Raw genomic sequence first — 15,047 nt, 5'->3', positions numbered from 1 at the left:
CTTTCGGGTCACGTGCGTGCATCAGGTGATGCTGCAGGACGGGCGGACTGACTGCGGGGCGGGCGGTGGACGTAGGGGCGCGGTTTAGCTGTGCCCACTGATCCGATCCCCGCCGTCGTCGCCGCCATGACGGGGCTAGCACTGCTGTACTCCGGTGCCTTCGTGGCCTTCTGGGCCTGCATGCTCGTCGCTGGTGAGGCCGGGCCCAGGCGGGCGCGGGCAGCATCTGGGCCCGAGCTGGCCGGACTAGAGCCCCGCGGGGGAAGGGACCACCAGGAGTACCTGGCCCCAGCGCAGTCCTCTGACCCGGGCTCGGACTTGCTCCCCGCCTCTTGGGGCTTCTGATTCCAACCGAAGAGGCTAGGGCTCCAGCTGATTGAGGAGGGGCACGGGTGGCGGTAGGTGGGGGCCGCGACAGCAGCAATAGCCCGGTTCTTCCTTTACCGCCGTCTCTCGGATCTCCCTGCTGTCGTTCCTTTCTTGTTCTCGGCTGGCCTGCGTGGGTCACAAGCCAGCAGCTCCAGTTCCTCTTTCGTGTGGTTTTTTTCTCCATTCACAGCTCGTTGGGTAAACAGTGGCTTGGACTGGGCCAGCAGGATCCGGCGGGTCCTGGAAAGAGTGCCTGCTCCTTCCCTTCTTTTCTCCAGGGCATTTAGGCCTACTAGGGCGTGGCCGTGGAGGGGCTTGGGTCGTGGTGTCATTGAGGGAGCTGTGTTACTGAGGGAATGACAGAAAGTGGAAGGCGGAGCGGGGGAGGCAGCCTGAGGACTGTCCCTTGACTTGGATGTAGGTGGACGGTGAGCTGGGCAGTACTTCTCTAGGCTGGGAAGCTTCTCACTAGAGAGTTTCCCGTAACTTTTTTTCTCACTGCTGCAGGAATCTGCTACACCATTTTTGACTTGGGCTTCCGCTTTGATGTGGCATGGTAAGAGAGGGCTCCACTAAGAGCTGCTGTCTAGGACATGGATATTTGAGAGATACGGAGTCTGTTGTTGCTGCATCTGGAACGGGTGGTGCTGGGGAGGGTGGGAGGCTAAGGGTTTGTGCCCCCTTTCCGGCCAAAGCTGAATTGCTTTTTTCGATGTTTCTACACCAGGTTCCTGACGGAGACTTCCCCCTTCATGTGGGCAAACCTGGGCATTGGCCTAGCAATCTCCCTGTCTGTGGTTGGGGCAGCCTGGTAAGTGTTGGGGATGATGGGACAGAGGGGAGAGACTGAGTCACGGCAGGTGGTATCACTGGGTTTTTAGTCATCCTGGGAGCAGTGACAGCTTGGGCTCTGCTCATGAGTTCCTTTCACTTCCACCAGGGGCATCTATATTACCGGCTCTTCCATCATTGGTGGAGGTGTGAAGGCCCCTAGAATCAAGACCAAAAACCTGGTCAGGTAAGTTTATGTGCCAAACCTAGCTGTAAAGCTGGGTGTGGTGGTGCATGCCTATAATCCCTGCAATCGGGAGGCTGAGGCAGGAGAATCTCCAGGAGTTTGAGGCCAGCCTGAACTACATAGCGAGACCTTGTCACCAAAAAACCCAAGAACCACACATACACACACACACACACACACACAGACAGCTGTAGTGGGGACTGCCTGTGTTTGATGACATACTGCTTCTAACCAGCCTTGTGGTAGGGTGAGATGTGAACTGAGGAAAGATTGCTGGGGGTTCTCTGAGGAGGAAGGTTGGTTTCTTTCTCATCTCTTCTCTTCTCCACTTCCTATTCTTATTTCTACCATTATCACTACCAGCATCATCTTCTGTGAGGCTGTGGCCATCTACGGCATCATCATGGCAATTGTCATTAGCAACATGGCTGAGGTAAGGAAAACCCTGGTGCAGGTGGGCATCCATTCCAGTGTGTCTGCACATTACTGAGAGATTGGGGGGGCAGCTGCATAGCAAGTAGTTTCTAATTACTTTTGCCTCCCTCAGCCTTTCAGTGCCACTGAACCCCATGCCATTGGCCATCGAAACTACCATGCAGGTAGGTGGGTATGTGTGTGAAGGTGAAAACTGGGGCTTCATACCTGCTGCCCTATTCCATCCTCCCAGCCTGGACTTTGCATTTTGATTCTCTCAGCTACTTTGGCCTGCTCTGCAGAATTGGGTTGGGAATTGTCCCCTTTAGACCCTATTGGCCTCTTGTCTTCATCATCCCCTGTTCCTGGCTTAGCCTCATTGAGCCCCTCTCTGTTCCCCAGGCTACTCCATGTTTGGAGCTGGACTCACAGTGGGCCTGTCTAACCTCTTCTGTGGAGTCTGCGTGGGCATCGTGGGCAGTGGGGCCGCCTTGGCTGATGCTCAGAACCCCAGCCTCTTTGTAAAGATTCTCATCGTGGAGATCTTTGGCAGTGCCATTGGCCTCTTTGGTGTCATCGTCGCAATCCTTCAGGTACTGGATCCCCTTGGGGAGCCTCTGTGTCCTTGATTCCAGCCCATGTTTACCCACTGTCTAGAGGAGCCCAAGTGCTTTCCTTCTCACCCTAACTGTAGAAACCCTGGAAAGTTCCCACTGCCTCATGCCCATCTCTTGGTTTCTTCTTTTAAAGCATTGTTTGTTTTTGTCCCTGTTTTTTTCTGTCGCTTTGTATGTATGTATCTCATTTAGTTCCTCTGTTTTGTCTGGTTTTTGCTTATCTGTCCTCTTTCTGTCTACTGTCTCTGGAAACACATGATGCCTTTGTGGTCTAGGCTGGTTTGAGATCTTATCTATGTCCGTCTGTCTTGATGTGTTTGTGTCTCTCAGGGCCTACATGTATCTATCTGTGACATGCCTATCAGTAGGACAGCATGTCTGAATTGTTTCATGTCATCTTGTCTACCTGGCGGTTTGTGGGTTTGTAACTAAAGATCAACCCAAGGGTCTGTTATAATGTGACTCAGGGTTCTTGACTGGCTCTTGTTTGCACAGTCTGTATGCCGTTTCTCTCCGTCTCTTCCACAGTGTGACTCAGCAGTCCCTCTTTGTCTGTCTGTCCTGCTCTGCTCGTCTGCTGTTGTCTGTCTGTTCGGTCATGGGGTTGCAGGGTCCGATCTTGTCATGGTCACTGTCTTAGCTATTCCTCTGTCCCTGGCTGATTTCTCCCATTCTTCTTTTTCAGACTTCGAGAGTGAAGATGGGTGACTAGATGATCTGTGTGGGTGGGGCCGTGCCCCACCCTTATTTATTGCTGGTTTTCCTGGGACAGCTGGAGCTGTGCCCCTTAGCCTTTCGGGGTCTTGGTGTTCAGGGCCTTCCCTGCACTGACCTCTCGCTGTCAACTTGGAGGCACTGCAGTCTGGGCTGAATCCTCAGGGTGGGGAATGGGCTGCTGATGGTGACTGCACAGCTGTACATGTGTCTCCCACCTCCACTCCAACCTATCTTCCCAGTGTTTGTGAAATAAACATGGTATTTGTCAGAGTAAGTGCAGCTTCCGTTGCCCTTTCGCGCCACCTTTCACAGAGGAAGGGTACAGAGCTCTGTGCTTCAGCCTCATGCCAAGCCCTTGCCAACTTTCTGTCTCTGTACATACCTCCTCTGCTCTGGACAGAGCCAGCTTCTGGGTTAGGAGATATGAATGCTGTGGTAAGGACTCTGTGTCCCTAACATTTTTGTTGAAGGGAACAAGGGAGTCTTTGACAAGCATCTTTGTTTTTGTGCCTGGGTTCCTCCTAGCCACATCCCCTCTAGGTTCTCTAGGCCCAAACTGACTGGCAGCTGTTACCTGGCTCTACCCTTGGGCATCATCATCTTCTGTGCCTGGGACTTGGAGCCCATTCTTCTGCCTCTGCTTCCCTGCCACAGTCCTGGCACTAGCACCCATCTCCTCCCGGAGACTGCTGTGGTTCTCGGTCCAAAGGCCCTGTCAAGTTCTGCCCACTCCTATCCCATTTCTGCTTTTCTCCAAATCTTATCCAGACGCCATAGAAGCCCCAGACACCTCCAGCTCACACTTTCAACGGTCATCGTCGTCCCGCCCCCGCCCCCCCCCCCCCCACGTGTGCACACTTGACCCTGAGCGGGCTGATCTTTGATTCTGGTCCCATTAGAGCTGATAAATCCCTAACCCCCTGCCAGAGCCGGCCCAACCTCCAGGCCCTGTGCCCACGCCACGATAAGGGAGTTGGCCAGTCTGCACCCCCTTTCAGGTCTGATCTCTTAGCCAAGACCAATCCCCTGCGCCCTTCCCAGGTTGCCGGCCTTCGAGCCGCCGCCCGGCTGTGCCGCACTCTGCCACCGGCAGGGGCAGGCGTGCGAGCGGCGTGAAGCGCGCTGGAGGCGGGGATCACAGGGGCGCGCGCGCGGGCGCGCCGGCCGGGCCTGCCCCTCCGAGGCGCCGTAGCGCGGGAGGGAGGCGGCGGCGCTGTGGTCCTTTGGTCCTCCGGTCCGTGGGTCTACCCGGCCGCCCGGCCCCGCCCTGCCCCCCGGGGCGGCTCGGCTCCATGGCCCGCGTCGGTGGCGCCGGCAGGAGGCGGCCCGGGGGCCGCGGGGACCGCTGACCCGGCGGCGGGAGGCGGCGGGGCCGGGCCATGGGGGACTGAGCCGTCCGAAGCTGCTGGAGCCGGGAACCCTGCCCGAGCTGGAGCGGCGTCCCCTGCTGAGCCCCAAGAGCCGGGTGAGAGGAGGGCGCCCGCGCAGCCCCCTACCCGGGGCCCCGACATTCCAGACCGGGCCGCACTAGCTGCACCCCGAGCTCGACCCCAGATCCCAGCTCCAGACCTGGTGAGAGAGGCGCGGGCGGCAACCCCGGCCTGGCTTCACCCCACCCCACCCCCATCCCTCGGCTCCCCTTCTGGGCTCCTCTGCCCGCCCCCAGCCATTCTCGCTCATTGTCCTTCCTCGCCCTGGCCTCGTGGCAGGGGGGAGGCGCTCCGATCACTTTTCCCCCTGCCCTCGGTCTCTACCCCACATCCTCACGCAACCCACTCCACGCGGCCCCCAGGCTCCACACCCACTCGGTCTCTGCTACCACCCTCATCCCGGGGTGCCACGTGTTCAGCCTCCCAGCCCCGCCCAGGCGCACCCCTTAGCCTGGTGGCCAGCTGGACTCAGAATCTCTGCCCCAGAGGGAGGGGTGGGAATGTTTGCACGTGGGTCTGGGTAGGAGCCGCCTGGGAGCCTGCATGCGTGGCTGTGTAAGTCCTGAAGCAGGCTTTGTTGGTGAGTGTGCAGCTTGTGTGTTACTGTCACCCGGGTGTGTCTGTGATATGTAGTTGTGTGTGTGTGTGGGGGGGTGACTACTGCTGGGACCAGGGCTGTCTGTGTGATGCTCTGCCTGTGGGAGTGAAACTCACCTTGTCTCTGGAGCACTGCCAGAAATGGTTGCTGCCCTGTGGGAACCACAGCTGGAGCCACGGCCCAGGCAAACCCCCTCTCTGCCACGCTGAGAAATGTTCCCCACCAAAGCCCAAAGAGGCCCTTTTCTGACAATCAGAACTAGCTGGGGTGGCCATGATCTAGAGCTGCCCTTAAAATCTTAGGAGAGGGGTGTTTTCTGCCCTACTCTGTAGTTTGACCCCTTGCTCCAGGGGGAAGGGGTCCCACAAATATCTTGACCGTATTTGGGGCCCCTGGATCCTGAGGACCACTTCCCAGCCAGTCCCAGTTGGCCTGGCCTGCTTGCTGCTGGGACCTGAGTGATCAAACCACTTCTCACCATGGCTCCTGGAAGAACTAAATGAAGTCATGAGTACAAAGTGCTCCTGCATGGTAGGTACTCACTAAGTGGTCACTTTCCCCAAGCCCTGAGCCCTGGCCGAAGGATGCTGCCCTGTGGGGTATCTGTTCTTTAGGGCACAGGTATACATACAAGTCTGTAGGTAAATGTTTTTCCATGCTTGGGTATGAACCCCTTGTGATCAGAGTTCACACGTCCACGTTCCTGGGACTACATGTGTATACAGTTGTGTAATGTGTGTGCCTGAGTATGGATGTATATTTGTCAGGGGTGACAAGGAATGGAAAAGCATGTGGTGTGGTTAGTACTGGGCGTGCCCTGAGTTGCAGCAACTGTCTGGGTATGTTTGCAGATAGAATGAAAGTCCATGCTTACCAAAGGGCATAAGCAGGTAAGCATGAGAATGGGCCTGTGAGTGTGAGCAGCTGGGGTGGAGGCAGTGGGGAGCTTTGCCTGTCTTGCCCTGACCTGTGGGGTTTCTTTTTCTCCCTTCCTGCTCAGGCCAGCGGCCGGATGCCTGGGCCCATTGGGCTGGCCGGAGGCCGCCTGCGGGATGAGCAGACTGCTGGGGGGGACGCTGGAGCGCGTCTGCAAGGCTGTGCTCCTTCTCTGCCTGCTGCACTTCCTCGTGGCTGTTATCCTCTACTTTGATGTCTATGCCCAGCATCTGGCCTTCTTCAGCCGCTTCAGTGCCCGTGGCCCTGCCCGTGCCCTCCACCCAGCAGCCAGCAGCAGCACCAACTGCTCTCGGCCCAACGCCACTGCTCCCAGCTCTGGGCTTCCTGAAGTCCCCAGTGCCCGGCCTGGCCCCACAGCTCCTGTCCTGCCACCCTGTCCTGACTCTCCACCTGGTCTTGGTGAGCCTGTAGGGTGGGCCTTGCCTGTAAGGGTGGGAGAAGGATCCGACCAGTGTGATTAGGGGATTGGAGTCTTGACCCACAGAGGTGCCAAGGACCAGGTCTGTTGGAAGAGGGCTGTTCCTGGGGTTCCATGCCACCTCCTGAGGGCTGGTGTCCCGGAATTCTGGCAAAGGCCCTGATTCCTGACACCATCCTGCCCACAGTAGGTCGACTGCTCATTGAGTTCACCTCACCCATGCCCCTGGAGCGGGTACAGAGGGAGAACCCAGGCGTGCTCCTGGGTGGCCGCTATACACCGCCTGACTGCACTCCAGCCCAGACAGTGGCAGTCATCATCCCCTTTAGACACCGGGAGCATCACTTACGCTACTGGCTCCACTATCTGCACCCCATCTTGAGGCGGCAGCGGCTGCGCTACGGCATCTATGTCATCAACCAGGTGTGTGGTCCCTGGCTGGAACTAGCCATCGAAACCCACATGCCCCAGTGGGTATGCCTGCCTAGGGTGTGGGGGCCCATGTGCCTGTTGATGCATAGGTGGGGTTGAGGGGCATCTGGGGTCCCTGTCTGCCCATGGATGTATGGTTATGTGAATGCATGGGGGAATGAGGGGTGTGTTTTTCAGTGTGTGCAGGAAGGTTAGTGCATACCTGAAGGAGTATATGGGATGTGAGTATATGCCGTGCACACTAGGGGGTGTGCATAGCCTCAGAAGGAGAGTGAACCCTACTGTTTGCACTTGGCAACCCCTGCCCCATGGTGGTAGAGGCCTAGGGTATACTACTAGGAGGCTCTGTTGAGGGCCCAAAGGAGAGAGTTGCATCCTGAAAGAAGAATGAAGCTGAGAACCCTTAGAGGGCAGATGCTGGCCACGGCTTAAACCAGGGGACTCAATGCAGTATCTTATCACTTTCATGGGCCTGGCTAGGGCTGGCTACTAGGTCCAGAGAGGGTCTTATACAGGCTTTCCCTTCCCATGGAGAGCACCTAGACTCTGACGTGGATCCTTGTGTGGGTGGTATGATGGGAGTTGGAGCAAGGAGCCATGGGAGCACAGATTAGGCTAGAAGTATTGGTGGAGACCAAATCAAGAAGGGTCTTATGAGACATGCTAAGCAGTTGAATTCCTGCCTGAAGGTTATGGGGCTCCATTGTTTTAGGGGGGGAATAATGTGTGTGGTTGGTTTTCAGAAAGAAAAAGTGTGTGTGTGGTTGCATGTGGAGAATGGATGGAACAGGTGGCCCGTTAGGGAGAGATTATGATGGCCAGGAAAGAGATGGTGAATGTGCAGTCAGTGTGGGGATGAAGGAGAGACGTCACACAGTAGTGGAGAGTGAGAACTAAGAGATGTCAGGACAATGCAAAGGTTTCAGTCTCGGCTGTTGCCTGTGTGGATGAGTGAGATGAGAAATGCAGGAGCTAGGCCGTGTGAGGAGTCGGTGAAACGTGTCTTGCCTAGCAGAGTTGGAGAGCTTGGGGTAAGTGCAGGAGGATTCTTTAGGTAGTTAGTCTGGACCTAGGAGACAGGTCTACAGTGGAGAGAAGGATCTGTGAGTGCCATGCCCCAACATGCCCCTGGAGCTGGGATGTGGTAGGGAAAAGCCAGCACTGAAGGGATGGGTGGAGAGAGAGAAGCTGCTACAGATGCCAGGAAAACTGGCCAGAGGGTGGCAGGAGAGCCAGGAGAGTGGGTATCCCGGAAGCTCAGCAGTCAGTGTCAAGAAGGAAACCTGGCAGCTGCTTTAGCATTGTGGGGGAGTCAGGAGGGATGTGGACCGAGAGGCGTCCAGTGGATTTAGCAACAAGGTGGGCCCAGTGAGAGCCATTTCAGGGGCATGGTGGGGGCGGAAGCAGATTGCAGTGGGTTGAAGAAGGAATCGAATTTGACAAAACAACTGATTGGAGACAACTCTTTAAAAAAAAAAAAAAAAAAATCTCTGCCAGGAAGGAAGGCAAAAGGTAGGGCGGTGGCTGGAGGGAGGTCTGTTTTTTCTTTCCAGGGAGAGAATTGAGCATGTTTATGAGCCATGTGGGAGAAACCTAGGGCTCCTGGCTGGTGAGAGAGGCCAGAAGGAATGCTGATGAGCCAGGAGGAAATGGACAATCCCTCTAAGGGCTGGTGGAAGAGAAGGTGCAAAAGAGGGAGGGAAGGGAGCTGGTGGCACTGCGAAGATCACTGTCTGGAGGAGAGCAGTTCCCACCCATCTGGCTCAGGTGTGGCTGGTGTAAATGAAGGGCCCACTTGCAGGCTGCTCTCCATGAGCCTCTGGCTCTAGCCTGCAGAGTCTGGAATGGGGCAGGGGTGCAGGCACCAGCTCCTCGAGTTAAATCCTACCTCCTCTATCCAGGATTTAGTGTGGGTCTGCACAGCCAGGACCCCCATAGCCCATTTCTCAGGGATCATACTGGGATGAGACTGCCTATAGCCTTCTGCTTGTCGTGGTCTCAGAAACTCCCAGGGAATTGGATGTGGATGAAGATGGGCCAGAGGAGGCAGGTGCCTGAGGATAGGTGGCTCAGTCCCCGCAGCTTCTGCATCGTAGACACTGGTCATTTGGGGCATTCATTATTTGTCCCATTTTGTGACTGTATGCTCAGCAGGAATAGAGACCAGGGCTGCTCATCTCTAGCATCCCCACTAGACACAAAGGAGATGCCTGGCACAAAGGAGAAGGCCACAGGGCATGTTTGAACGGGTGAATGAGATGAGAGCTCTAAATAATGGTTTAAGTGGACCTGGTATAAATGAAGCCCATGGGAGGGAGTGAGTAACTACACTGGGACCAGGAGGTTTGGTCAGGAGAGCCTTTCCAGACGTGAGTTCGACAAGCAGAGGCAGGCATTCCAGGCAAGGGGAATTACTTTTCCCAAGTCCTGGAGATGAGAAAGAGTCTGGCATGTTCAGCAGCTGCTGAGGAATAAAGTGTGGTTGGGCTTAGGGTCAGAGGCAGAGGCCAGAGAGGAAACTGCAAGCGACTTACGCAAGGCCTTTGAAAGCCAGATCTAACTGAGAAGCTGGACTTGATCCCAAGAATCTAAAGGAGCCATGCAGGGAGGGAGGGTCTGAGTGGACCCCTGGAGACTGCTCTGGGAAGGGGTGAATGGCAGGTCTTTGCTGGCCAGGGGCCCAGAGCTGACCTGCCCCTCACCTTCAGCATGGTGAGGACACCTTCAACCGAGCCAAGCTGCTCAATGTGGGCTTCCTGGAGGCGCTGAAGGAAGATGCTGCCTATGACTGCTTTATCTTCAGTGATGTGGACCTGGTCCCCATGGATGACCGCAACCTGTACCGCTGTGGTGACCAGCCCCGCCACTTTGCCATTGCCATGGACAAGTTTGGCTTTCGGTGAGGTGCTCCTCTCAGTTAAACCCAGACCTCCATGGCCCTGCTTTACCTAGGTTCTCAGTCCCAGCTCCAGTGCCCTGCTGGCCCTTGGCCCATGGCCCGCATCCTTCTGCCTAGGTCAGATCCTCTCTGGACCCGATTCCACATTCTTCCCCACCCTGCCTTTGGTCCCTTGCAACCCTCACTGACACCTGTCCTCCCATGCCATAGGCTTCCCTATGCCGGCTACTTTGGAGGTGTGTCGGGCCTGAGTAAGGCCCAGTTTCTGAGAATCAATGGCTTCCCCAATGAGTACTGGGGCTGGGGTGGCGAAGATGACGACATCTTCAACCGGTGAGTAGGGAGAGGGTTGGGAGAAGACCGAGTGGGTGAGAGGGTGAGATGCAGACTGTGTGGGGCTCCTTGTCCTTCCTGGCGCCTGCTCCAGTCCATCTGTCCCCATCCTCAGGATCTCCCTGACTGGGATGAAGATCTCACGCCCAGACATCCGAATAGGCCGCTACCGCATGATCAAGCACGACCGGGACAAGCATAATGAGCCCAACCCTCAGAGGTGACCCCCCAGCACCCTGATCCCAGGTGTCCCTAATCCCTTACTCCCTAGAGGTGACTTCTTAGTATGCCTGAGTCTCGACCCCAAGTGTCCTCAATCCCTGACCCTCTAAAAGTGGCTTTGACCCTGGAGAGGTGACCTAGAGGCTGCAGATCCGTGACTCCTGACTCTAGCACGCCTTGTCCTCCACCCCCAGATAGCTCTCACCCCTGGCCTAATTCCTAGAAGTGACCAGAATTTAGAGTCAGGCTTCAGATTGTCCTTGAGTAATTACATTCCCAGCCAGGTGTGGTGGTGCATGCCTGTAATCCCAGCACTGGGGAGGCTGAGGCACGAGGATCACTGTGAGTTCAAGGCCACCCTGAACCACATAGTGAGTTCAAGACTTAACAGTGAGACCTGAACTAAACAGCGAGACCTTGTCTCAAAAAACTGAAAAAAAAAAAAGTAATTACATTCCCATCAGTGCCTTTGAAGACCTCACTTGTGTACCTAGGGTGACCTTGGCTTATCCTGGCCTTACCAGAGCAGATGGGATGAAAGAATGTATGCTAGGGCACAGCTCCTGAGGACCAAGAAAAGTGGCCCAAACAGTGCAGGGCAAGGAGTGGAAAGGCAGTACCAACCTCTCTGAGACTGGAGGAGGCAACTCCATCTCTTAGGAGGCAGCCACATTTGCTTTTGGGCTGGCTGGGAGAAGGGCCAACGGGCATGTGAAATTCTGACAAGGACTTCCCGATGCCAGTCCTTCTGAGGCTGGGAGACCCAGAGCAGCCATACCCAGTCCCTGCCCTCCCAATCCCTCATGACGCTCATTCTGGGCAAGGAGACAGGCAGTTAGAGCACAAGGTGAGGAGAGCAAGGTGCTGTCTTGGCAGAGGAGGCTTCCTGGAGGAGGTGAGGGCAGCCTGGAGTTTGAAAAGTTATTATTCCACAAATTCTTGTCTCACTCCTACCTTGGGCACAGTGCTGTATTCACCAAGGCTAACGGGGAAGGCCACTGTAGATGAAGGAAATGTATTTGTAAGTCTGAAATGTGAACATGGGTGGCATATACTGAGACTCTTAAACTTTTTTTTTTTCCTAGTACTGGAGATTGAACTAAGGGCCTTCATGCTGAGCTACATCCCAGACCTTTTATTTTATTTTGAGCCAGAGTCTTAATTAGTAGCCCTGGCTGGGCTCAAACTTCTGATCCTCCTGCCTCAGCCTCCCAGAGTGCTGGGACTTTAGCTATATACCACCACTCCTAGCTGCTTTGTTTTTTTGAGATAGGGTCTCATGTAGTCCGAGCTGCTGTCAGACTCACTCAGCTCCCAAGTGCTGGGTTACAGGTATGCATCACCATACCCAGGTTAAACCTTTGGTTTTAAGATAGAAGGCTGGCAGTAACAATAGGAGGCAGTCAGTGCTGGGTATTTAGGGTCTTGAGTACAAGATTGGGAGTTTAATCTTTGACTAGAGGGAACAGCTTTGAGGAGTGAATGGCAGGATCAGATTTGTGTTTGGAAGGCTTGCTCTTAAGAGGTCAAGGAACATAAAGGGCTGGCCTAGCGGCTGGGTGGAGCCAGAGATATAGCCCAGGCCTGAAGGGACTGATAGTGACGGTGGGGCAAGGACCTACGGGGCTCTTATGCCCCCTGTTTAGTCAGCACAGCTTTCTGCTCTGAACCCAGGATGTAGGAGTAGGGGCTAGATTGCAGTACTGATGCAGGATTGGAGATGGGCAGAAGTGTGGGACTCTAGAGTCCTGGAAGCTGAGATACAGAATGGGTTCAGATAAAAAACCATGGTCGGGCTGGGGATTTAGCTCAGTGGTTTTGCTGTCTGCTGCGCAAGGACCTGAGTTTGATTCCTGGTACAAAAAAAAAAAACATGGTCAAGCTGCACATGGTAGCACACACTACAGTCCCAGCACTCTAGGAGGCTGAGGCAGGAGGATCCCGAGTACAAGGCCAGCCTGGGCTGCATACTGAATTCAAGGCCAGCCTGAATTACTTAGTGAGACCATCTCAAAAGTAAATAGGGCCAGGGATTTATTTAGCTCAGTGGTTTTGCCGCCTGCTGTGCAAGCGCAGGGACCCAAGTTTGATCCCCAGTACCAAAAATAAGTAAGTAAATAAATAATTTTTAAAAAATTAAAAAGGGGGATAGGGTTGTAGCTCAATGCAAAGGCTCTGGATTCACTCCCCAGCACCACAAACAAAACAAAACAAAAACTGGTCAGCAGAAAAGGATTACATCCTGGGGAAGAGTGAGTGAGAGTGGAATACTGGGAGGGCTCAGGAGGGGTCTGAGCTGAGCTCAAAAGGACTGGGAGGGTCTGACAGTTGGGGTGAGGGTGGGAGTGGAGCTCTTACAAGTACTTCTCAGAAGCCTTGGTCCTGTTACAGAAATAGCCTGTCTGGATGTCTTCACAGTAGTGATGTCTGCTTGGCTGTGGAAATGGCCAGACAGCAAGAAAGTCCTAGTTTAAGAAACTCAGGGCTGGGGATTTAGCTCAGTGGTTCTGGTGCCTGCCTCGAAAGAGCAAGGTCTCGAGTTCGGTCCCTGGTACCGAAAAAAACCACAACACCATTCATCTGCAAGAAACTCAGGATGGGAATTCTGTCTACCTGGCTGCCTTTTAAAGTTTTTCTTTTTTCTTTTTTTTTTTTAAAGTTTTTCTTTTTAAAAAAACTTTATTTGAGGTTTATAATAATGTTATAGGATACATACTACTAGTTGCTTTTTCCTCAAATCTAATTTTTAGATTCTTTATCTCAGTCTGCACATCCAAGTCATCAGCAAGCCCATGTCCCCTCAGATACATGTGAACCTATCTGCTTTTGCCATTCCCTACCTTTATTCTAGTCCACCTCTCAGTCTCACCTGGTCTACTGCATGGGTTTCCTTACTTCCTCCTTCCCCTTCTGTAGCCCATGTTGCCCCCCAAAACTGGGCTAAGATTCCCTCAGTGCCTTCTCACTCAGAGAATAAAATATGAACTGCTTACTCTGACGTGCAGAGCTCTGCTCATGCTTGAACTTCTAAACTCATCTTCCTGCTTCCTCCTTGGCCTTTGGAGGTCTAGCCATGCAGCTGTGCTTCGGGGAAGCATGCACTCTGACCTCTGCCTGTGATCCTCCTGCCCTGCTCTTAGCTGGGTCATCACACTCCCTCCCAGGCAGCCATCTTGCCCCCTTAACACTCCGACATTCCCCTTGCCTGCTTTCTCTCTCCCCTGGTGAGGTGGACTTTCTCTAAGAGGAAGGATGGATGCATCCCTGGTGCCCAGAGTACAGCCTGGCTAACAGGGAAGGAGTGACTAAAGGACAAGGAACACAGAAGATGGTGCAGGTTGGGGAGTAATAGTGATACATCGGGTGTGGGACACATTGCATTTGAGGTGCCTCATGTCTGAGTCGAAGGCTTGGAGGTCTGAGCTGAGGGACTTGTGAGGGTATCACAGTTCTGTTTTCTGAAGGAAGGGGCTGAGATCTCTGATTTGGGAGCAGATCCAGGAGTAAAGGGCTACTGCTGAGTCACCCCTGGAAGGAGCAGGAGGGCTCGATCCTTGGGCCCAGAGATTCCGTAGTGAGTCTGGATGTTAGCCCTCATGCGGACCCATTTCCATCCTCCAGGTTTACCAAGATTCAAAACACGAAGCTGACCATGAAGCGGGACGGCATTGGGTCAGTGCGGTACCAGGTCTTGGAGGTGTCTCGGCAGCCGCTCTTCACCAACATCACAGTGGACATTGGGCGGCCCCCGTTGTGGCCCCCCCGAGGCTGACACTATTGGACTGAGGTGCTTGGTGCCAAGGATTGCCTGTCAGAGGACTGACTCACAGCCTGGCTGGCGCTGCTCTGGGAGCCCACTGAGATGGGCTGTTTTCTGAGGGTCTTCAATAGACCTGCCAGCTGCACCCAGACGTTTCAGAACCCACTTTGAGGGGCTTGTGGCTTGGGCAGGCCCCTCAAGTGTGGCCCTCTGGGATCAACCCTTCTTCCTGCCCTAATTCCCCGAGCCCAGTCCCCCTCACTGTCAGGGTCGGGCCAGCCCCTGCACTGCCTCGCGAAGTGGCTTGGACTAGGTCACTTCACCTCTCTGTGCCTCAGTTTCCCCCCCAAGTCCCCTAGGGCCTGGAAGGTTGGGAGGTATGACCAGGGGGCAGTGTCTCTTCCAGAGGGAATTCTCAGACCTGGGAATCCCCCATGCTCCCAGGGGAGGGGAAACCTTTTTCATTGCGCGTCATAGGGGGTAGTCTGTGGTTCGACCCCTGCTGAGGAGCAGCCCCAGAAGGGGACCAGAGCTGGTGCTGTGTTGCTGCCTGGGATCTTGGGGTTGGCCTTTGCATGGGGGTGGGGGTGGGGGGTGGATCACTCTGTCTGATCCCCACCTCCCTGTCTCAGAGGAGGCAGAACCCCAGGGCCGGCTCCTGTTTGTACATTGCACAGAAACTTGTGTGGGTGCTTTAGTAAAAAACGTGAATGGAGCAGGTCCCTGAGTGTATTCGTGGATGAGGATCCTGAACCTACTTCGCAAAGTAGTAGGAGGGCACCTGACCCGGGGCGTCCGGATTTTCCCAAGCTTTGGGATGCCCTAAGGGCAAAAGTTTACTTTGCTGCCGCCACCCAACCCCC

At 54.8% G+C, this 15,047-nt stretch overlaps 2 protein-coding genes across 5 annotated transcripts; both read left to right on the top strand.

The window, feature by feature from the left end:
* The first annotated feature begins 1 nt into the window (after position 1).
* Atp6v0b (ATPase H+ transporting V0 subunit b) lies at positions 2-3,409 on the top strand. The gene is made up of 8 exons (XM_004871898.4): positions 2-193; positions 877-925; positions 1,097-1,180; positions 1,310-1,387; positions 1,751-1,820; positions 1,935-1,986; positions 2,204-2,394; positions 3,104-3,409. The coding sequence occupies exons 1-8, from the start codon at positions 127-129 to the stop codon at positions 3,128-3,130; spliced, it is 618 nt and encodes a 205-aa protein (XP_004871955.1). The 5' UTR covers positions 2-126; the 3' UTR covers positions 3,131-3,409.
* An 863-nt stretch (positions 3,410-4,272) lies between these two features.
* B4galt2 (beta-1,4-galactosyltransferase 2) lies at positions 4,273-14,899 on the top strand. Of its 4 annotated transcripts, none has more exons than XM_021249950.2 (8): positions 4,273-4,707; positions 5,496-5,694; positions 6,164-6,519; positions 6,729-6,961; positions 9,679-9,869; positions 10,080-10,202; positions 10,318-10,422; positions 14,046-14,899. In XM_021249950.2, the coding sequence occupies exons 3-8, from the start codon at positions 6,216-6,218 to the stop codon at positions 14,194-14,196; spliced, it is 1,107 nt and encodes a 368-aa protein (XP_021105609.1). In that variant the 5' UTR covers positions 4,273-4,707; positions 5,496-5,694; positions 6,164-6,215; the 3' UTR covers positions 14,197-14,899. The 4 variants fall into 4 exon arrangements, with proteins under 4 accessions (XP_021105609.1, XP_004871958.1, XP_004871959.1 ...); XM_004871901.4 differs by having other exon boundaries at positions 6,726-6,961; XM_004871902.4 differs by lacking the exon at positions 5,496-5,694 and having other exon boundaries at positions 4,276-4,707; positions 6,726-6,961.
* The last annotated feature ends 148 nt before the right edge of the window (positions 14,900-15,047 follow it).

This window comes from Heterocephalus glaber, unplaced genomic scaffold (genome assembly GCF_053883595.1).
Source record: "Heterocephalus glaber isolate CG9 unplaced genomic scaffold, H.glaber_assembly_v1.0 deba00001452, whole genome shotgun sequence".
Classification (NCBI taxonomy): Eukaryota; Metazoa; Chordata; class Mammalia; order Rodentia; family Bathyergidae; genus Heterocephalus; species Heterocephalus glaber.
The sequence above is the reverse complement of the archived record's forward strand: the minus strand, read 5'-3'. Positions and strand labels throughout refer to the sequence as shown.

What these genes read in the sequence shown, in the direction of transcription:
- Atp6v0b (XM_004871898.4), top strand. Translation starts at nt 127, where the DNA reads ATGACGGGGCTAGCACTGCTGTACTCCGGTGCCTTCGTGGCCTTCTGG. An exon ending in TCATTAGCAACATGGCTGAG is followed by an intron (nt 1,821 to 1,934) that starts GTAAGGAAAACC and finishes TGCCTCCCTCAG; the next exon opens with CCTTTCAGTGCCACTGAACC. An exon ending in CCATCGAAACTACCATGCAG is followed by an intron (nt 1,987 to 2,203) that starts GTAGGTGGGTAT and finishes TCTGTTCCCCAG; the next exon opens with GCTACTCCATGTTTGGAGCT.
- B4galt2 (XM_004871901.4), top strand. Translation starts at nt 6,216, where the DNA reads ATGAGCAGACTGCTGGGGGGGACGCTGGAGCGCGTCTGCAAGGCTGTG. An exon ending in ATGGACAAGTTTGGCTTTCG is followed by an intron (nt 9,870 to 10,079) that starts GTGAGGTGCTCC and finishes CCCATGCCATAG; the next exon opens with GCTTCCCTATGCCGGCTACT. An exon ending in GATGACGACATCTTCAACCG is followed by an intron (nt 10,203 to 10,317) that starts GTGAGTAGGGAG and finishes CCCCATCCTCAG; the next exon opens with GATCTCCCTGACTGGGATGA.